This window comes from Podarcis erhardii (genome assembly GCF_964252035.2).
Source record: "Podarcis erhardii genome assembly, chromosome: 6".
Taxonomy (NCBI): domain Eukaryota; kingdom Metazoa; phylum Chordata; class Lepidosauria; order Squamata; family Lacertidae; genus Podarcis; species Podarcis erhardii.
In genome coordinates, this window is record NC_138510.1 from 13,194,312 (window position 1) to 13,214,655 (window position 20,344).

General features: G+C 42.4%; 1 protein-coding gene across 3 annotated transcripts in view; it reads right to left on the reverse strand.

Annotated features, from left to right (window-relative positions):
• Window positions 1-20,344, reverse strand: part of CDH26 (cadherin 26) — a 54,586-nt gene that overhangs the window by 20,341 nt on the left and 13,901 nt on the right. For 2 of the 3 annotated variants that reach the window (XM_081867600.1, XM_081867601.1), the window contains exons 2-5: window positions 14,075-14,138; window positions 7,990-8,165; window positions 2,461-2,541; window positions 1,689-1,805 (exon numbers count right to left, since the gene is read on the reverse strand). In XM_081867600.1, coding sequence (XP_081723726.1) covers window positions 1,689-1,805; window positions 2,461-2,541; window positions 7,990-8,165; window positions 14,075-14,138 — 438 coding nt within the window. The remainder of the gene's footprint in view (window positions 1-1,688; window positions 1,806-2,460; window positions 2,542-7,989; window positions 8,166-14,074; window positions 14,139-20,344) is intronic. The other variant, XM_081867602.1, reaches the window with a different exon arrangement.

Here is a 20,344-nt window from a genome sequence, read left to right on the forward strand (position 1 = left end):
GGGGAACTGAGTAAAATGGTTACAGTAAAATATGCAGGAATGATAGACAAGTGAAATGAACCATGGGAAGGAGAAGGAGGGAAGTCGATGGATATATAGTATTGTGTAAAATACATATTTTGAGATGTATAACTTGAAAACTTAATAAAAACTATTTTTTTAAAAAATGAGATACGTGCAATTTTTAAGTGGCACAGACTAAGAGATGCAATTATATATGCTACTTCTTTGCTCCATTTCAACTCTGAATTTTCTAAAGTGTTTTAAAAAATATATCCTAAGATATATTTTAAAGAAAGTGCCAGAGACTCTGGCATGTGTGTTTTGTTGGAAGGAGACAAAAAAATTGTCCCAGAAGATAAGTAAACATTGCCAGTGACACTTCTATTTAAAAAGAAGATTATAAACATGCACAGGCTTGAAATTTCCAATTGTAGCTTCCTCCTGCATTGAGCATCAATAGGGCCTGTCATCCATGTGACAAGCATGAAAGTGAGGACTTAGAGACTTGCCAAACCGAGTCTTCCTTGGTTTGGAGACTTCCTAGTAACTCCAACTGACATTCTTCTGTGGGGTGGGGTGCAGATACTCTTGGTCATCTTTAAGGCTGTGATTCGCCAGCCCCTGACCCAATTTCCATTTATTTAAAAGCAATTCTAAGGCATTCGATATTTTAAAAACTGCAACTCCTGCAGCACTGCCTGGGGGCTGGCAGGGGAAAGAGGCATTGTGAAGGGGGGGGGACATGAAGAGTCCAGGAGAGCCGTTATGCTTTTGTTCCACACTGTGACCTTGACAGGAAAACTTAAACCTCTCTGCCCGGCCTAGGAGATGAGGGTCACTCCCTCCCCACACTTCAGAAGATTGATCTAATGATTTGGGAGGGGGTAGTAGCCGTCTTCTCAGCTTATCTACAAGGATCAGATGTGGGGAAGCTGTGAACCTGTGGGCATCCAAAGGGGGAATGTGGTGTGCATCTGAGAATGGCCACATCTGCACCTTGCATGTAGCACCTCACTGGGCTGCAATTTCCTGAGCAGTTTAACAATCAAGTCCTCTTCCCAGGGTACTCTGGAAATTGTAACTCAGAGCACAGGGGTCTCCTAACAGCTTTCGGCACCCTTAAACTACAGCTCCTATGTGATCAGAATGCTTTGAACGTAGGGTGAACATGTGTGTCTATATCCACTTTAGACCATGCCCCCACCTGCATGTGGACCCTGAAGGGTTGACAAAGGGCAAATATGGCCCTCAGGCAGAGGAAACTTCCAACATGCACGAGAGCCAGTGTGGTGCAGTGGTTAAGAGTGGTAGATTCATAATCTGGGGAACTGGGTTTGCGTCTCCGCTCCTCCACATGCAGCTGCTGGGTGACCTTGGGCTAGTCACACTTCCTTGAAGTCTCTCAGCCCCACTCACCTCACAGAGTGTTTGTTGTGAGGGAGGAAGGGAAAGGAGAGTGTTAGCCACTTTGAGACTCCTGAAGGGGAGTGATAAAGCGGGATATCAAATCCAAACTCTTCTTCTACTACTTTAAGGTGCACACACAATGTTCTTGGCTGTACCATGGCACAAGCTGTTGAAGGCTTGACTCAATGCAAATTGCCCTTGGGGAACACAGCCAGAGACACAAAATACTAGACTATAAATATGCAAGGCTTTCCAACACGTTACACATTGGCTTTTACCTCTCCAACACGTTTTGGGAACGGCCCTTTGTCTTCCTCCTCAAGTTCTAGGGTGGTAATTACCCATCTCCTTTTGGTGCGACGCAAAGGACGAAGACTGTTGAGCAGCTTCAGATCCTGGGAGTGAAAAGAGCGCACTTATGTTACAGACACCTGTGTATATCACTGTAGCAGGTGCCTCATTTTCAAAACAAACATTAAAATATAGGGAGTTTAAAATAATGTTCCAAATATATCCTTCGGCCCCACACTGATAAGTTCAGTAACAGAAGATAAGCTTCCTCCTTTGTTCATTGACCTGTGATGGGACTTGCATACACATGCCATAACTAGATGAATATGGACGTACATAACTTCTTAAGGACTCAGAATCTAAAATCTGTCCAGCCTCATCAAAATATCAATTATCCTCCCCCATCAACAGACACACAAGCCATTGTAAAAAAAAAAAAAAAAAGGATTTTCAGATAATGTCTATCTGGTTTTTAAAGTACAGTGGTACCTCTGGTTATGTACTTAATTCGTTCCGGAGGTCCGTTCTTAACCTGAAACTGTTCTTAACCTGAAGCACCACTTTAGCTAATGGGGCCTCCAGCTGCTGCCACGCCGCTACTGCGAGATTTCTGTTCTCATCCTGAAGCAAAATTCTTAACCCGAGGTACTATTTCTGGGTTAGCGGAGTCTGTAACCTGAAGCGTATGTAACCTGAAGCGTATGTAACCCGAGGTACCACTGTAATGTTATCTACTGGAGAACTTAACCGAGTCCCCACCTGACTGCTTCTCTTGTGGACGGTCTTCCTTAGACTGCTGCCATCTCCCAAGGCATGGTAGAAGTTGTTGATGGCAAGAACCTTAATGGAAGAAGAAAAGAGCTAGAGTAAGAAGGATGCTGCAGTGGCAAAGTCATGCTACCCACAGTATCACACCCTGAAAAGCCAGGCAACTTTGACATCTGTAATGAATGCATTCTTCAATTAAAGATCTGGCTTTGTTATGAACATGTTTTCACTGGGTGATTGAGGCTGTTGTGGCCACAGAGGCTTCAGAATTCAAGGGTGCTTATAATGCTATAATGTCCCATAATCTCTTTCCACACCCCGGCAGTGTCTTCCCATGTTCCTCAACCAGGCAATAAATGCCAACAAGAACCAACCTATTTTATTCAAACCTGCCCTGAACATTTATTCCAAATGTTGCCCTTCCATTCACCTGAAAAACTGAACAAAAATGAGTCAACTCTGTAGAGGTCACCAGCTTTCCCTGTTCTGTGTCATCTGCCTTGATGCAACAAACTTACTCAGAACTGAAGCTGTTTTCCTAAGGATTATACCCAACTATAACGTAACTGTCATTTGCAATCAACTGTATCTGGCCAAGCACAGAAACGTTGCTGAACCTGTTATATCAGGGTTGATCTGCAAGGTGTCTGCGTCAGATTTCTCTGGGCTGCTCTACTCAACAGTTAATTACTCCTCTGGGACTTCCTCTATGACTTCCCTGTTTAAGGACTGTCCAGAAAATGCATTTAATATAGAACAGCCTTCCCTGACCTGGTGCCCTCCAGATGTTTCGGACTACAACTCCCATCATCCCCAGCCAGCAAGGCCTGATGGGAATTGTAGTCCAAGAACATCTGAAGGGCACCAGGTTGCAAAAGGTTAGTAAGGAAAGCAAGCAGAAAGCAACTAACTGGGACCATGCATCAGCCATCTTAAGAACAGCTTCTTCTCCAGAGCGATCTCGGCCCTGAATGGGAAGCCTGGACTTTGAAAGTCATCTAATCTTCCTTGCTGTATTATACTGTATTGTTTTAATTAGTGTTTTTATAGTTGTTTTGATTTTGTGTGGAGTGCCCTACCTGGGTGGATGGAGCAGCCAGGTAATTCTCTCGGGGACAACAACAATAAAGATATTATTATTATTATTATTATTATTATTATTATTATTATTATTATTATTATTATTATTATATCTTACCTGTGCTTAAGGAGCTGGAGTGCTTCTGAGTGCCAGGATTTACTTTTAAAGCCCTACAGAGTTTGGGACCTGAAGAAATGTCTAATTTCACACCAACTTTCCTGGGCACTGAGACAGTATTCAGAGCTGCAGCTGCTTGTCTTTCCCTGCTGTTTGAGATGAGTCAAGTGGCCAACAGGGAGAAGGTCTGCTCTTTTGTGAAACCCCACTTACAGAAGTCTCACCCCAGATAGGCTCACCTGCCCCCTACATCATAGAATAATCCTATACATGGTATCCAGAAGTAAACCCTACTGAATTTGATGGGACTTAAGGACTTGCCAATCAGAAGGTCGGCGGTTCAAATTCCCACGACGGGGTGAGCTCCCGTTGCTCGGTCCCGGCTCCTGCCAACCTAGCAGTTCCAAAGCACATCAAAGTGCAAGTAGATAAATAGGTACCGCTCCAGTGGGAAGATAAACAGCATTTACGAGCGCTGCTCTGGTTCGCCAGCTCCCTCAGCCTATAGAGCAAGATGAGCGTTGCAACCCCAGAGTCGGCCACGACTGGACCTAATGGTCAGGGGTCCCTTTACGTTTTTACTTCCATGTAAGTGGGTATAGGATTGCCACCCTTAATCACTTTTCAGCGCCATATGAAAACCTTTTTATTTCCCCAGACTTTTGCCACGTGCAGGAATTTGAATCATGAATGTTTACTACTGCTTTTACCCTGCACCTTTACGATTTTGCTAGTATTCTGGTGCATTCTTATTTTATTTTTAACAGCCGTAAACTACCCTGATAACTCTATATTGAACAGCAATATAAAAAGTATTATTCCTAGATATTGATGCATAAGAAAATTCAGTATCAACAAGGTTTTTCCACCATCTGTAAGAATGGGTACAAATCAGACTATGGTAAGTACGCCTATGATTTCATCAGGAATTTAAAGTGCTCAACTTTGGCTGGATCACAACCAGCACTTATAAGTAATGGAAATACTCAACTGACTCTTGAAGTCTAGGCTCAATAAAATTTTGGTTTCATTAACCAACATCTGTAATTTTATCCCAATGTACCAGCAAATGTAGCATTTCCAAACACAATGTACCTTCAGGCTAACCACCCCCCCACCCCAATTTTTGTCTTGTTCATATTCTACAATCCAAGGATGTTCCAACTCAGCCTTGCCCAACCCGGTAACCCTCCCAGATGTTTGTGCTGGTTACTTATGCTGCACGTTGTAGTCCTTGGAGAAGGCAATGCTAATTCAAGGCAGATGAGACAATACTTGAACAAACATATGCAAATACTATGATATACTAGTGCAGTGGTTCTTGAACAACTGAGATGATCACTTCCCAAACAAACTGATAAGATAAGCAAAGCACAGGATATTTTCAGCTTAGAGAAAAGGCAGCCAGGGAGGTTTTGATACAGGTGTTCCTGGAATTGACTGAAATATGCAAAAACTCCTTAATGTACTCAGTGATTAGACATCAGAAATGAAAAGTAATGCCTAGCTTGGTAAATATACATACGCTTCTTTCACCTAATGTTCCACACAGGAAACACCAATCCATCCTTTAGCACAATGTCTGAATACAGTCAGTGACTTGCTTAAGGTCAGCTACCAAGTTTGTGGCTAAGGAGAATTATAAACCCAACCATCTTTGGGAACTGTAGCCAAAGGATATTTTCAATTTATCAATCCAAACATTTATGAAAAAACAAATCCTTGAAGTCATCTGCCTTCACATACCTAAATGGTAGCTAGAAGACAGAGTTCTATTCTCACTGAAGCCTGTATGCTTTTCTTCCCTCAACCAAGAAAGAAGATCAGCCTAGGAATTGTGAAATAAGACATGTGCTATTCACATTAACTGGGGCATATCACACTTCAGTTATAATAACTTTCTGTTGACTATTGGGGCATGTTCTGGAACAGTTCCTCAGTTTTCCTTTTTGCAGCAGGCATGCACTTAATCTCTTGTAACAAAAACAAAGCCCTCTGCTCAATAGCAATCCTTTCGCCACAAAAGCTTGCAGGGGCTGCTCAGTGCTGGAAACATGATCCAGAGATTGCATCAATAAATTATCAGCAGGGTTTCAAAAGAACCCCAAACTACTAATCCTTAAGAAAAAGGTTCTAGAAGTTAATGAGAGCTTTACATGTGTTCTGAGGTAGGGTGTTGGAGAATTCTTCTTAAAGTGGGATTTGGGACAAAATGAAGTTTTCTTCAGGTAGAATTATTTGTAAATAAAACATAAAAGGTTGGAAGAGAGATTGAAATCCACCTGGTTGACTCTATTCTAGCCAGTTCTCTTTGGGCTGCGAATAACTGTAGACAAAATGTCAGACTTGGGTCAGGAAGTCCTATATTTGCTTTTCTGCTCAGCTATGAAACGAACTGGTTGATTTCTCCTTGGAATGCTTGCTATCTCCAACTTAGCCCAACCTATCTTGTTGTAAATTTGAGGGGAACTATGCATGCAGTCCTGATCTCTTTGCAAGGAGTGTGGGATAAACTAATATCAGAAGAAGAAGAAAAATGGGCAGTCAGCTACATAAAAATAAAGGCAATTCATTAGGCTCTAACAGCTTATGACTGAACTGTACCACAGTGGGGGAAAATCCATTCTGATAAGACAGTGGAACATGTTGCACTGCAAAGTTGTACAATCGCCTTCTCTCAAGACATTTTTAAAGGAATAGTTTGTTTTACAGGATGTTGATGCTGTTACGCCATTGAAACCTCAGGAATTTAAGTTTTCATAATTAATGCCTGGTGCCAAGCTGGAAACAGAGCAAACAACAGCATGACGGAACACCAAAGTCCCGCGAGGATCTGTCCTACCCCACAAAAGAATGCAGAATCGCTTTTAGTTTGCTGGCTACTTCGCTTTCCAATAGCTGAAAAGTTCTTGGTCCCAAAGAAGGGTCTGTTACTGTGCAATCCTGTTGACAGTAGCTAGTCTCATTGAGTTCAGGAGGACGCATTCCCCAGCATGTGTGCCTAGATTGATTGATTTATTGAACTTATATACTGCTCTATATCCGGGAGTCTCAGGGCAGGTCACAGAATAAGATCAAGATATAAAACCACAAAATACATAATAAAAATAAAAACAATAGCACCCTCCCCATCAGCATTATTCTTCTTGTAACACTGAGACAATGTGCTAAGCTTTAGTACTTGGGGCAGTGGGATGGGAGAATGTGCACAAGGCAAAAAGATTTGACTTATCTAGATTTGTAGCTTTAGGAAGCAGCTGCTATGTTCTAGACTCATTTGGTATCTTTCCAATTCAACTCGAATTTTGGAAAAAAATAGATGTCTTTTAAAAAGGGATCTATCCCCCCCCCCATTCATTTAACAAGGGGGTAGAACAGGTTCAAAACACTAGAAGGATATTGGAACAATTTTGTCTTTACATGAAAGGAATACTGACTGTTTAGGAAACTATCAGACCTGGAGAGAACTTGAATTGCACTTATCTAAAGGAAAAACAACTGATGATATTAACCAGTAGTAAGGTTAAAGAAAGCTTACTGGGAATTGATATATAATGAATTGAAAAAGAATTTTAAAATAATGTTTGTAAAAAACAAACAAACCCAAAAACTTTCCTTTTGGGAATTATAGGGATGGGACTACTCAAACTGTATAGAAATGTATTCATATATGCAACTACAGTGGCAAGAACGTTACTTGCTCAAAAATGGAAAGAAGTCCCAGCAAAAGAAGAATGGATACAAAAACTTATGGAATATGCAGAAATGGCGAAACTTACCGGAAAAATAAGAAATCAAGATAAGAAACTTATTATAAAAGAATGTAAATGGTTTGTTGAATATTTACAAACTAAACAGATAAGAACATTGACATTGGCAGGATTATTGTAATAACCTTATGGGTATATTTTTAAAACAGACGAATAAATGAGCAAATTAAGTTAATTTGAATATGCCATGGGGGCCAACAGCAGTCCAAAAGAGCTTAAAAGCACCCGAAAAAACCTGGGGAAATAAAATTGTATATACGTTTGTATGCATGTGGCTTTCACTTGACCCGGAGGAGAAAAAGGCACAGGGGCAGAGCGCGTCCTGGAGTTCAGTACCGTGCGCGCCCCGACGCACTAGGGACTATTTTTAAGAAGCAGGTGATGCTACCTGGCGGTTTCCAAGGAGACGGGGATATTTGAATCCCAGGACGCTGCTGCATGATCTCCTCCTTGGGCTGGACAAGACAAAGCGTGGAGCCTCCGGAGGCCCCGATTCCGATCTCCCCTTCGCCAGACAAACCCCCACCACCCACGACCCCTCTCCAGCCCTACCGTCAGGAGGAAAAGCGCAGCGCCGGAGAAAAAGGCGCATCTCAGCGGCATCGTCGCGGCGCTCGTGGCTGGGGAGGCGACGCTGCGGCTCCTCGCAAAGGGGGCGATCCTCTGGGCTTCTCTGCACCCGCCTGTTGGCCGCAGGAAGATGCGCCTCCCGAGCCCCGAAGTACTTCCTATGGAGAGAAGTGTGTGGACAAAGGACTCTCAAGGTCTCCGACCAGGAATTCCACAAACCGGCGGAGGGAGAGAATATATGCCTTTCACAGGTATTGTTGATCTTGGCTGGCCCCACCTCCTCCAGGCTCATTTGAACACCAGCTACACCCACTTAGGGTGGGGGAGAGAGAGAGAGAGAGACTTGAATATTTATCTTCCGGGCACTTTTTTCAATCCACTGACACAAACAAACAGCAAGAGACAACTAGGACAGTAATAAAAACGCCATCTTCCTCAAATAATCAGCTAGTAACCAATAGTCAACTAATTATCAATACTTAACTATCACAGTAACTTGATAAACCCCGAGGAGATTAAAATCTAGTAAACAAAAGGACTGCGAGGGGAATCTTTACCAAGCAAGAGAATCTCTGAGGATGCACAGATTGCCTTTTGTTCCTTCACTACTGAGCGGCTCTCACACTTGTTGTTGTTGTTTAGTCGTGTCCGACTCTTCATGACCCCATGGACCAGAGCATGCCAGGCACTCCTGTCTTCTACTGCCTCCCGCAGTTTGGTCAAACTCATGCTGGTAGCTTCAAGAACACTGTCCTACCATCTCGTCCTCTGTTGTCCCCTTCTCCTTGTGCCCTCCATCTTTCCCAACATCAGGGTCTTTTCCAGGGAGTCTTCTCTTCTCATGAGGTGGCCAAAGTATTGGAGCCTCAGCTTCACGATCTGTCCTTCCAGTGAGCACTCAGGGCTGATTTCCTTCAGAATGAAGAGGTTTGATCTTCTTGCAGTCCATGGGACTCTCAAGAGTCTCCTCCAGCACCATAATTCAAAAGCATCAATTCTTTGGCGATTGGCCTTCTTTATGGTCCAGCTCTCAGTTCCATACATCACTACTGGGGAAAACCATAGCTTTTAATAATAATTTTTATTGGGTTTTCACATTTTTTAGAGACAAACACAAGTTACAAAACACAAACACAAAAGTTACAACAAAAACAAAACAAATATCATCACAACACCTTATTTTCTTAACCTTGTTCCCCGGACTCCCCCCCACCCCCTCTTCATACATCCCTATTCCCATGATTCGTTCAGCAAATTTTAGTTTCTTCTTCTTAACCTATAATTGATATTTTTAAATATATCTCTTCATAATTAGCCCGATTTCTCTTATCCCCAGTTCTTATAAACATTTAAATTTTTCCCTAAGGTCGGCGTAGATTCCCTTCCCTCGATTTCCCATTTTTAAATATAGACCCTATTCACCCAACCCAAAATTTATCCTCATTCTTAACCTTCTGTAACTAAATAGCAATAATAAAGATATTTCCCCCTCCCCCCTTCCCAGGTTCTGATCCCTTTTCAAATAAAAATCAACCATCATTTTTAGCCCGGATTCCTCACGTCGAGAGCCTTTAAGTCCCTTTCAGTTCCTCTCCGTCGATTCTGTTGGAAGTCTCTTATATCGGTTTTTTAAGCCTGAACTACGTGTGTTGTACTTCTCCTGGGAATGTACCCAGTTCTCATTGCCAGCCATGTGCGTACCAAAAATGAGCTCCACTGGCCACCTGCATTTCAAGATCCAGGTGTTCCTTCGCAGTACAAAATTAGAAGCTTAAGAGAGAGGAAGAAACTGGCTCATCCATCTTCCAAGCAAGAGAAGCAGGGAAGGTTGAATGATGCTTCAATGCCCGTTCTAAACACCACTTACTAAACCTTATAGTACCTAAGGAAGGTTAGAACAGATGAATTATTTTTAGAGGAATTAATCAAAGAGTAGGCAAAGATTGCCTACCTTCACAGCGGTTTCTCTGAGATCTTAAAAGTTGCTTTGACATTTAGAGGAAGAGAACTTGGGGTACACATTAGAGGCTTAAAATGCAGTCAGCTCAGTTCCCCAACACACACACAGTCTTTCAAATCACACTTTGCTCCTAATTTCCTGTATGTTTTTCCCTCTCCAAGTTAAAAGCAGGTGGAGCTTAAAAGGAGGCTGAATCAGCTTGGGGCCATGACACAGGGAGAAGGTTTAACCCTTTCCCCTCCAGCACAACTCTGTTTCTCAGATCTAAGTTGCCCTCCCAAGCTGGTATCTGTCCCCTGATGGAAAACAGATAGGTATCTTTACTGAGGAAATGACGCAGGCAGAAGGGGGAGCTTTCCCCCAAAGCTGAACCCCCTCTCCAGTTCAGTTACTTTATAAACAGAGGAGGGGGCTAAGACAATCACAATCTCCTGTGTGCTGTCTGGTTCAATGTTCAGAAGCATTCATTGTTGGCACACAGTTTAGAAACTGGACTAATTTAAGGACATTGAACTCCTACAGAAAGAGCATTGTTCAGCTCATAAGTAAGCTGAACAATTTCACTGACCAGGTGGGCAAGACGTGATTGTCCACTGTCATCTCTGTTCTTTTAATTTATTCACTATTACTTTTATATATCCCCCTTTCCTCCTCCTCCCCTTTCTCTCCTAGCAACCCTGTGAGGTAGGCTAGGTCGAGAGACAGTGAGTGGTCCAAGCTGTGTTGCCAAGTGGGGATTTGAACCCTTGTCTCCCAGGTGCAAGACCACTGCACAAACTCCTACATCAAACAGGCCTAAATCATTCTTTTGTTTTAACCATTTATTTCAGAAACAATAAACTTTAGGGGAATTAGGGTAGGTCAAAGCCAAGCTAGCCTATCTTTGTTTGCAGATGGTACAAGGCTGTCATTAGAGCAGCCCTATTCTCCTTATCTTAATCTTTACCATGTACTGGATTGCCACAGCCCAATAGCTGGGTCAGGAAAAGTCAGCATGGTCAGTAATAAATCTTTCAGCTGAAGCTCATTCTGGAGTCTGTAGCAAACTAGGCTTTGACTGCTCAGACAACTCCATTAGATGCAGAGGCATGAAGCAGAAATGAGACCTATCAACATTGTTTAACTTAAGCTGGAGCAGAGCAATTGAAAAGATCAAACATAATTTGGAAAGATGGGACTGTTTTGAAACCACCCTGGTTCTTGGGGATCACCGCTATTAATAGTTACATTCCCTAATCTTTATGGTACTGTCAAACCACTCAAAATTGCTTGGTTGAGACTCTGGCTCTATCAGGATTAGAAAGACACATGTTTCTGGTTGGAACAAGCATTAATTGCGGTCCCTACAGAATATTTGACCTTGATTGAAGGAGGATCCAATCCACAAATAGGAAACATGCTGCCCATCTGGGTTGTAGGCAGACACTGAGAAGAAAGGCCTTCAGGTGCCCATGTGGATTTGTTTATTATTCTCTTGAACTGTACTCACCATGTGCATCGTGATTAGGGTGAAATTTTATTCAGTTTCCATTCAAAGGCAAATCTATCAATGCACATTTTCTGAAGCAATGTAAAAGAACTGCAGCATGGCTGTCCTCCTAAATTTGCATTTCTCTTAATCTGAAAGGAAGAACTTTGAGAGGATGGTGCTTTGTTTTAGTAGTTTTTAAGACTTAGTGTAAATTATATCTCTTATCTACCATCCTGATTTATGTTTGAAGTTTACAGTTGTATGTTTTTTTACCTATATAGAAGTCCTTTGCTATGAGTCTCTTCAGAAGCCCTTAATAAAGACCTATGGTAAACCTAATTAATTAATTAATTAATTAATTTTAAAAAATAATAGCAACACTATCATCCACTCCTGTGGCAAACTTTTCCATTTCGCTCCTACGTTGCCACACATCTGAGGAAAAAGTGGTTTCATAAACTGCTGTTGACGTTATCAACGATTTCATGATGTCCTGTAGAAATCCTTAGGAGATTCTTTTTTTTCCCAATAGATTTTTATTGCGATTTTAAAGGTTACAAAAAGAAAAAATAAAGAGCATATTTAAACAGAAAGAAAAAGAAAAATACAGAACAATACAAGAACAAAGGGGGAAAAAAACAGAAAAAAGATGCAGATAATTAAAGAAAAAAAACAAATCAATCCTTTACATAACTTTCTTTCCTTTGCTTATTTCCTTGACCTCCTCACACCTCCCTTTTTTGTATTCTAATTCAATTAGATATTTCAGCAAATCCTTTCCATCTTTATTTCTATCCTAATGATTTATCTTAATATACTATAATTTTACATTCTGTTCTTTCACCAATTAACAATCCATTTTTGAAATCCTTAGGAGATTCAAGCTGGTGAGGAAAGCAAAAAATAAATCAATAAATCAGCACGTGGTCCAGGCTTTTTGTGCCTAGGAAGAGTGGAATTCTCTAAGTCTTTTGCCGTCATGATGACAAGTCTGTGAGCAGAACTGTTCAACGTTGTTCTGCGGTTGATTTGACAAATACCAGAGATTAATGTACCTGGGCATGTGCAGATTTCCTAGAAGGGCTCAAGCTGGAAGTTTTATTTGGACAGTATATCCCTTTAGGAAGAACCCTGAGATAAATCTCTTGCAGGATCTGCTCCCGGTGCCTGGGGAACAATTTGCTCAGCAGCTGGACAGAGCAGTGATACACACCTTGAAAGTCAAGACCTTTTTACTCACATGTATTGCGAGTGAGCCAAAACACCTCAAGTTGTGCCCCAGGCCTCAGGGATGGGCTTTCTGGCAGCAAACCACATTTGTTTAGCCTCTCTCCAAATATGCCTTTCACCCCCTAGCGTTTTTCCCCCCAAAAAACTTCAAGTGCTTCTCCTGACTTGCAAATTATCTAGAAATCGGAGTTAGCTAATGTTTCCTCCTTCCTTCCTTTTCAAAATCAATCGCCTGGTAAGTTGTGCTTGTACAGCTGTGGTTGTCTTATGGGAAGGTGAGCAATGAGCTTGAGATGGAGTCTTAAGGACACCCTGGCAGGACAGTAAAGCATGTTGCTGCCAGATTCAGTAAACTGCTGCCCTGGCATTAGTGAGATAATGTACAAACATGAGCAATGCATCTGTTTTTGAGAAGAGATAGGGCAGCTATTTCACAGACATTTGGCGTAATACCAGGGAGTTCTAGGCCCTGAGTTTTCTTTATGGAGTGGATTGTGAGCCCTCACATGTGCAAAGTGGAATTGTGAACCAAGAACAAGGTTGGCTCTACTATTTAGTGGAGAAGGAGAGTTGAAAACAATGCCAGTATATTTCACATCTGGCCACCAACATGTCCCTTTGGTTTTAGATGGGTAGATGAGTCTAAAAAGCCTGGAACACAAATTTTTACGGCCCTCTAGACAGCTATGGTGGCTCATTTACCAGAAGTAACGTATTTAGTGTTAACTCTGGAAGTGTGTGGGGTGCGGGTGGCGCTGTGGGTTAAACCACAGAGCCTAGGGCTTGCCGATCAGAAGGTTGGCGGTTCGAATCCCCACAACAGGGTGAGCTCCTGTTGCTCTGTCCCAGCTCCTGCCAACCTAGCAGTTCAAAAGCACGTCAAAGTGCAAGTAGATAAATAGGTACCGCTCCGGAGGGAAGGTAAACGGCGTTTCCATGCGCTGCTCTGGTTCACCAGAAGCTGCTTAGACATGCTGGCCACGTGACCTGGAAGCTGTACACCGGCTCCCTCGGCCAATAAAGCAAGATGAGCGCCGCAACCCCAGAGTCGGCTACGACTGGACCTAATGGTCAGGGGTCCCTTTACCTTTACCTGGAAGTGTGTACTTGATTCTGACCAAACTAAGCCTTTAGATGTATGTATATTTTGCTTGAAAGCCCGGAGAGCTGCTGCCAGTTTGTGTAGACAATACTGAGATAGATGAATCAGTGGTCAGACTCACTATAATGTAGCTTCCTATGCTCAACTGTTCTTTTTCTTAACAATTTTTAAAACTCTCTTTTCCTCTCCATGGCATGGAGTTCCAGGAAAAAGGAAGAGGTGGGGGGGGGGGACCTGTGACTTTACCAGGTGATTTTATATAACGAAGATAAAATTGCCTAGCACTATAACCCACAGACCTGACCTTTGGCAGATTTCTCACTGAGGGGCCCGGCTTTCCAACAGCTTGCTTTTTCTGCCAGTTCCTGCTGAAAATAAAAAAGTTAGAGACATTTTCTTTTATTCTTTTACAAACAAATAAAAATGAGTTTTCCTGAGTGAAAACCCCTAGATGAATCTGCTTAAATCCACTCTGGAGGGACTAATTTGCCTGCAAATTCCATCCACTTATGTGAAAAAAAGAGAAGAGTTTTTTTATATATATATAAAAACAAACCTCATTATAATTATTACATATTGCAAGTGTATTGCCTTATGAAAACTGGCTGGAGCCCAGCCGTTCGCAAGCTTCATATATCACGAACACTAGCAGCTGCTGCAATATTTTGATGCAGAAAGCCTAGAGACGCTACAAAGATGCTATTCCATCTGCCTCTTTGTGAGAACTCATCTGATAACTCTTATGTACTGAAGTTCTCACACTGGGCCAGCAGGGGGATACTGTAGATAGTTTTCACTCAGGTCCACATATGCAAATAAGGAATTGAAAGTGACCTTCAGTGATTGGATAGTTACAGAAAGTTGTTACTGTTGCTTTGGAGTTGAGCTCTATATAAGCACGTTGGCTGAACCCTTCAGCCCAGTTCTGTTCTGGCCTGTGAAGAAACAAGAGCTGTTTGAAAAATCGCTGTGTCGTCTGATATGTTCACCCACAACTTAACAATAACAACCTGTTTTGATTGAGAATTGCTTTAACTGCCCAGTGTTTTGCTGCTCCTCAGTTGTACTGGAACATAATGTTACAGACATAACGCAGCTCAAGGAACAAAGAAGCCAGGAGATGGACTTGTGCAACATAGCAAAAAGTGAAAGATAGATGAAGGGATGTGCTAAACTTAAAGGGGGGGGGGGGACAAGTGCAACATGCAACAAAATTTTGCCATGTATCCTTGCTACTTAATAGAAAGATTACTGTTCAGTGTGTGGGCTAGCTAGTCACAGCTTTCTCCAGCAAGCCAGTTACTTTTTGCAGCTGACGATTAACAGGCTGTTGGAAGTGTTGTGTTGAATGGAGAACTGCCAGATGTTTTTGTTTTGTTTTTGTTTTTAAAGTTTCCTTGACCTGTGTCAGGAAAGGGGGAAAGCACCTCCACTATATCAGTGTTTGCCATTATCCCAGAGTTACAATTGCTTGGATTGTGGGATTTGCTTCTGTTTATATAGACTGTCAACTGTTTCAGGAATGAAAACAGTCCCTGAATTAACTTTAACCTTTGATTTGTTCACGTGTTCAAGATGTTAATCAGAGGTTGGAGGGAGCTGGATGACGACCCTCTTAAAAGCCCAAGGGCTCTCTTGACTCCCTAATCTGCCATCTTGTTATAAATGGTCATCTGGCAGGTAGAGTCCACAGACTGGGAGAAACACAGTGACCTGTAGATTACCCAAGATCAGAATGCTGTGTGTGCCTCAAACAAATTCCTTATCAAGAGAGTAGGAAAACGTGCCTTGAAACAGACCTCTAGATTTTCAGTGCACTAAGGAACATCAGTGTATAATTCCTGCTGAGAGATGCAACTCTTTCACTGAAACTGTATCCAAATATGTCTTTTAAATCACTAGATTAAATATGAGGCAAAGTACTTGTGTCATTGGGATGCGGGTGGCGCTGTGGGTTAAACCACAGAGCCTAGGACTTGCCGATCAGAAGGTCAGCGGTTCGAATCCCCGCGACAGGGTGAGCTCCCATTGCTTGGTCCCTGCTCCTGCCAGGCTAGCAGTTTGAAAGCACATCAAAGTGCAAGTAGATAAATAGGTACCACTCCGACGGGAAGGTAAATGGCATTTCCGTGTGCTGCTCTGGTTCGCCAGAAGCAGCTTAGTCATGCTGGCCACATGACCCAGAAGCTGTACGCCGGCTCCCTCGGCCAATAAAGCGAGATGAGCGTCGCAACCCCAGAGTCGGTCACAACTGGACCTAATGGTCAGGGGTCTCTTTACCTTTACCTTACTTGTGTCATTAATAGTTGCAGTAAAGTCATTGGGTGCAATTTTCTTATCCTGCTGGGATAGCAAAAAGAGAATCTGTACATCTTACAGTTCTCCCTTCTGCACAATTAACTAAATAAGTATCCTGGCTTGTACTGAATCTGATGCTCTTAACTTTTAAATAAAATAAAATAAAATAGATCCAGAAAGCTCTCAATATAAATTTGAGGTAGGGGGAAAGCAATTACACCAGCTTAGTTTCACTTTACTTTCTCTTATTTATATTTGCGCCCAGGCAAACCCTAGAAGCTTTGCCTTTCATAAAGTTCTCTCCCTGTTCTGAGTGCCTTCTTAGAGAATTTCTGCACTGCACTGTTGATGATGATGGACTTGAAGCAATTTTCCAAGGTCCTAAAAATCTGAATATGGGACCTATTAAATTGACAGCTAGCCCAAACCCAGATGTTGTTGGACACTGATGATGGGTGTTGTAGTCTAACAATATCTAAAGGGCCGCACATTCCCCAACCATGTATAACTGCTTCCAAGAAGGGCTAAATGTTGTGCCTTTGCAAGGTACATAATTATTTAAGGAGTGTTATTGTTTGTTGTGTGCAGTAAGCAAATCCTTTGTCTTGTGTGTCTTGTTTAACTGGTTCAGTTTCTGCCGCATACAAGCTGTCTTATGGGAAAGCTTGAACATTATGTACACTAAATGAACTATAGGCTATTCAAACATCATACATAGTTCAGTGTTGAGACTGCATGCATTTGCTTCTTGAGAAGTAAAGACAGAGGTGTTTTGTGTTCTCACATCCGAGAACCTGATCCCCACACCTTCTGATTACATACTTCACAAGTTCCCTGGAAAAAGCAAATACATTTGGGTGACGTTATGCGGGTGGCGCTGTGGTCTAAACCACTGAGCCTCTTGGGCTTGCCGATCAGAAGGTCGATGGTTTGAATCCCCGCGATGAGATGAGCTCCTGTTGCTCAGTCCCTGCTCCTGCCAACCTAGCAGTTGGAAATGCAAGGGAAAAGAGGGAATATTTTTACATATGTGGTGGTCATGCAAAGTGGTAAATGGCTTCTGGGAAATGATATGTAATGAATTGAAAAAAAATGTTTAGAATCAAAAAACCAGAAGCCTTCTTATTAGGTGCAACAGGAGGTGAAATACCAAGAGACATCAAAATACTTTTTATGTAAGAATGCTGCAAGAATGCTACTGGCCCAGATGTGGAAAGAGCAGAAAACAAAAAAAAAGGAAGATTGGGTTTTAAATATGATGGACTATGCCGAAATGGCAAAGTTGACCATCAGGATCAGAAATCAAGATGATAAAAAAATTAATAAAAACTGGATAAAATTTATAGAATACCTTAAAACCCATTGTAATTATATAGAAACATTAGCAGGACTATTATAACATTTGTGATGCAGAGAAAATATTAAGATATAATAACTCAGGAAGTAAAGAGTTAGGAAAATATAATTAGGTGCATGGAATAAAAGTTAATTTTGGAAGCCAGGGAGGGGCGGGGGGGGGGGGGAGTCTGTGGGGTGGGAATGACTCAGTATTGTATAAATGGAAATAAGTGAAATGGATGGAAATAATGTTGAAAACTTTACAACTCACAGCATCCTTAAAAAAAACCTACATCTCCCAAGATTCTTTGCGGGGGGAGCCCTGATTATTGAAAGTGGTATTCCAGCACTTTAAATGTAAGGTGTGAACATGGTCTGAGTAGAACATTGGTCTACTGTGCTCCACTTTAACACACTTTAGATGGTGCAGGGCAGGCCCCATGGCAAACATAGCTCTGTCCTTCAGTGCCAATAAGGACGCATCTGTTTCTTGACCCAGTTGGCTCAATTGCCTAAGAGTAGAGCCAGCCCTTAATCCAGCAATCGGTGGAATTAACAGCTGTCTGTCACTCACCAAGCTACATTTCTCAGCATCTAAATTAGTGATGGCAGCATACTTTGTTGCATGCTGGGCCTCAGAATATTCTTCCCACTTAAGTTTCCACCATTGGATAGCACATAATCGCTCATGGGGAATTTCCTGGATCCCTAGCAGTCACCAACCCCAAAATTGCCTTCATGTTCTTAACAGGATAGACTAACAGTCTCCTCCATAAAAACCCCTTTCCTTTTTTTAGCCGTTCTGCCCAGTGAATGCCTTTGTAACTGGTCTTCGTTACTTCTGAAGCTGATATCTTGAATGACTAATTTTTGCAGGCTTCATCAAAGCCATCTTCAAATATCTCAAGGGCTGTCACACGGTGGATGGAGTACGCTTGTTTTCCCCTGCTCCAGAGAGGAGGACTCAAACTAATGGCTTCAAGTTCCAAGAAAGGAGATTCAGACTAAAACTCAAGAAGACCTTTCTGACAGGAAGAGCTGTTCAACAGGGAGTGTGAGAGGTGGTGGATTCTCCTTCCTCAGATGTTTTTAAGCAGAGGTTGGATGGCCATTTGTCATGGATTATCTAGTGGAGCTTCTTGCATTGTAGGGGGTTGGAATATATGGCCCCATGGGTCCGTCCAAGACTACTGTTCTATGATTCTATGAAATGCTTCCCAAATTATAACATTCTTTTTAAAAAGACGAGTGCAGGTGAGAAACAGGAACTCATTAGGGGGTAAGCATGTGTGGTTTACTGAGATACAGCTTGCACATATATAAAGGGATGCAGTGTTGAGGTAAAAATTGTCCCTACAGACTGAAAAAGGAAGTTCTCCAGTAGTGAGAACCCTGGTGTCACTTTATTCAAGTCAGTATAATGACTTTCTAAATATGCCATTTCAATCACTGTTCCGCTTGTACTAACATGCTTTTGAAAAAGAAATAGGAAGTATTAGCATTGTGAGGAAATTTTACAAGCACCACCAGATGTCACTGTAACATAAGAAAAGGAATAAATAATAAATAATAAGAAAAGGAAGGTAATTAACTATACAAATTTGGCTGCCTATACAGTACAGCACAGCCTTTAAGCACATTCGGAGAATATTTCGCCCATCAAAGAATCCTGGGCGCTGTAGTTTGTTAAGGGTTGCTGGGAATAACTCTGTGAGGGGTAAACTACAGTGCCCAGAATTCTTTGAGGGCAAGAATGTGATTCGAATGTGCTTTAAAGATATAGTGTACTCTAAAGGCAGGTTAAGGGACGCGGGTAGCGCTGTGGTCTAAACCACAGAGCCTAGGGCTTGCCGATCAGAAGGTCGGCAGTTTGAATCCCTGCGACAGGGTGAGCTCCGGTTGCTCGGTCCCAGCTCCTGCCCACCTAGCAGTTTGAAAGCACATCAAGTGCAAGTAGAAAAATAGGTGCCGCTCCGGCGGGAAGGTAAATGGTGTTTCCATGTGCTGCTCTGGTTTGCCAGAAGTGGCTTAGTCATGCTGGCCACATGATCCGGAAGCTGTCTGCGGACAAACACCGGCTCCCTCAGCCTATAGAGCGAGATGAGCGTGCAACAGGAAAAGAAAAAAAGCACTTTGCATCGGCAACTGTGCAGGGCATGAACATGCAAGGGGCCAAAACACTTTCAGGAAAATTCATTGTATGAATTAAATCTGCAGTTCTAACCCTGCATCCTCGGCTTCCCCCTTACACAAGGAGCTTTGTGGAGTGGCAGAGCCATTGCCACATCTGCAGCATGGACACTCAATGTTTAATTGTTCTTAAAGGTCCCGTCCCCCCCCCCCCCCCCCCGCGTGTGTTTTTAGCTGTTCTGTGAACTGACTTGAGCCCTCTCAGGGAAAAGGGCTGGGTATGTATGTATCTATCTATGTATGTATGTACAGTGGTACCTCGGGTTAAGTACTTAATTCGTTCTGGAGGTCCGTTCTTAACCTGAAACTGTTCTTAACCTGAAGCACCACTTTAGCTAATGGGGCCTCCTGCTGCCGTCGTGCCGCTGGAGCACAATTTCTGTTCTCATCCTGAAACAAAGTTCTTAACCTGAAGCACTATTTTTGGGTTAGTGGAGTCTGTAACCTGAAGCGTATGTAACCCGAGGTACCACTGTACGTACAAATAAATAAGGGACACGATGATTAGGCCACATCCCTGCATCAGCTCCAGGGTAGCAGACTGATCTGAATTGAGCTCAATGCCCATTGCTGGTGGCTGTGAGACCAGCTTCTTCTTCTTCTTCTTCTTCTTCTTCTTCTTCTTCTTCTTCTTCTTCTTCTTCATTGACTTTATATACCGCCCTATACCTGGTCTCAGGGCGGTTCACAGAAAAGATCACAATATATATAATCAGAATATAAACAACAACCCAATAACACATGCACA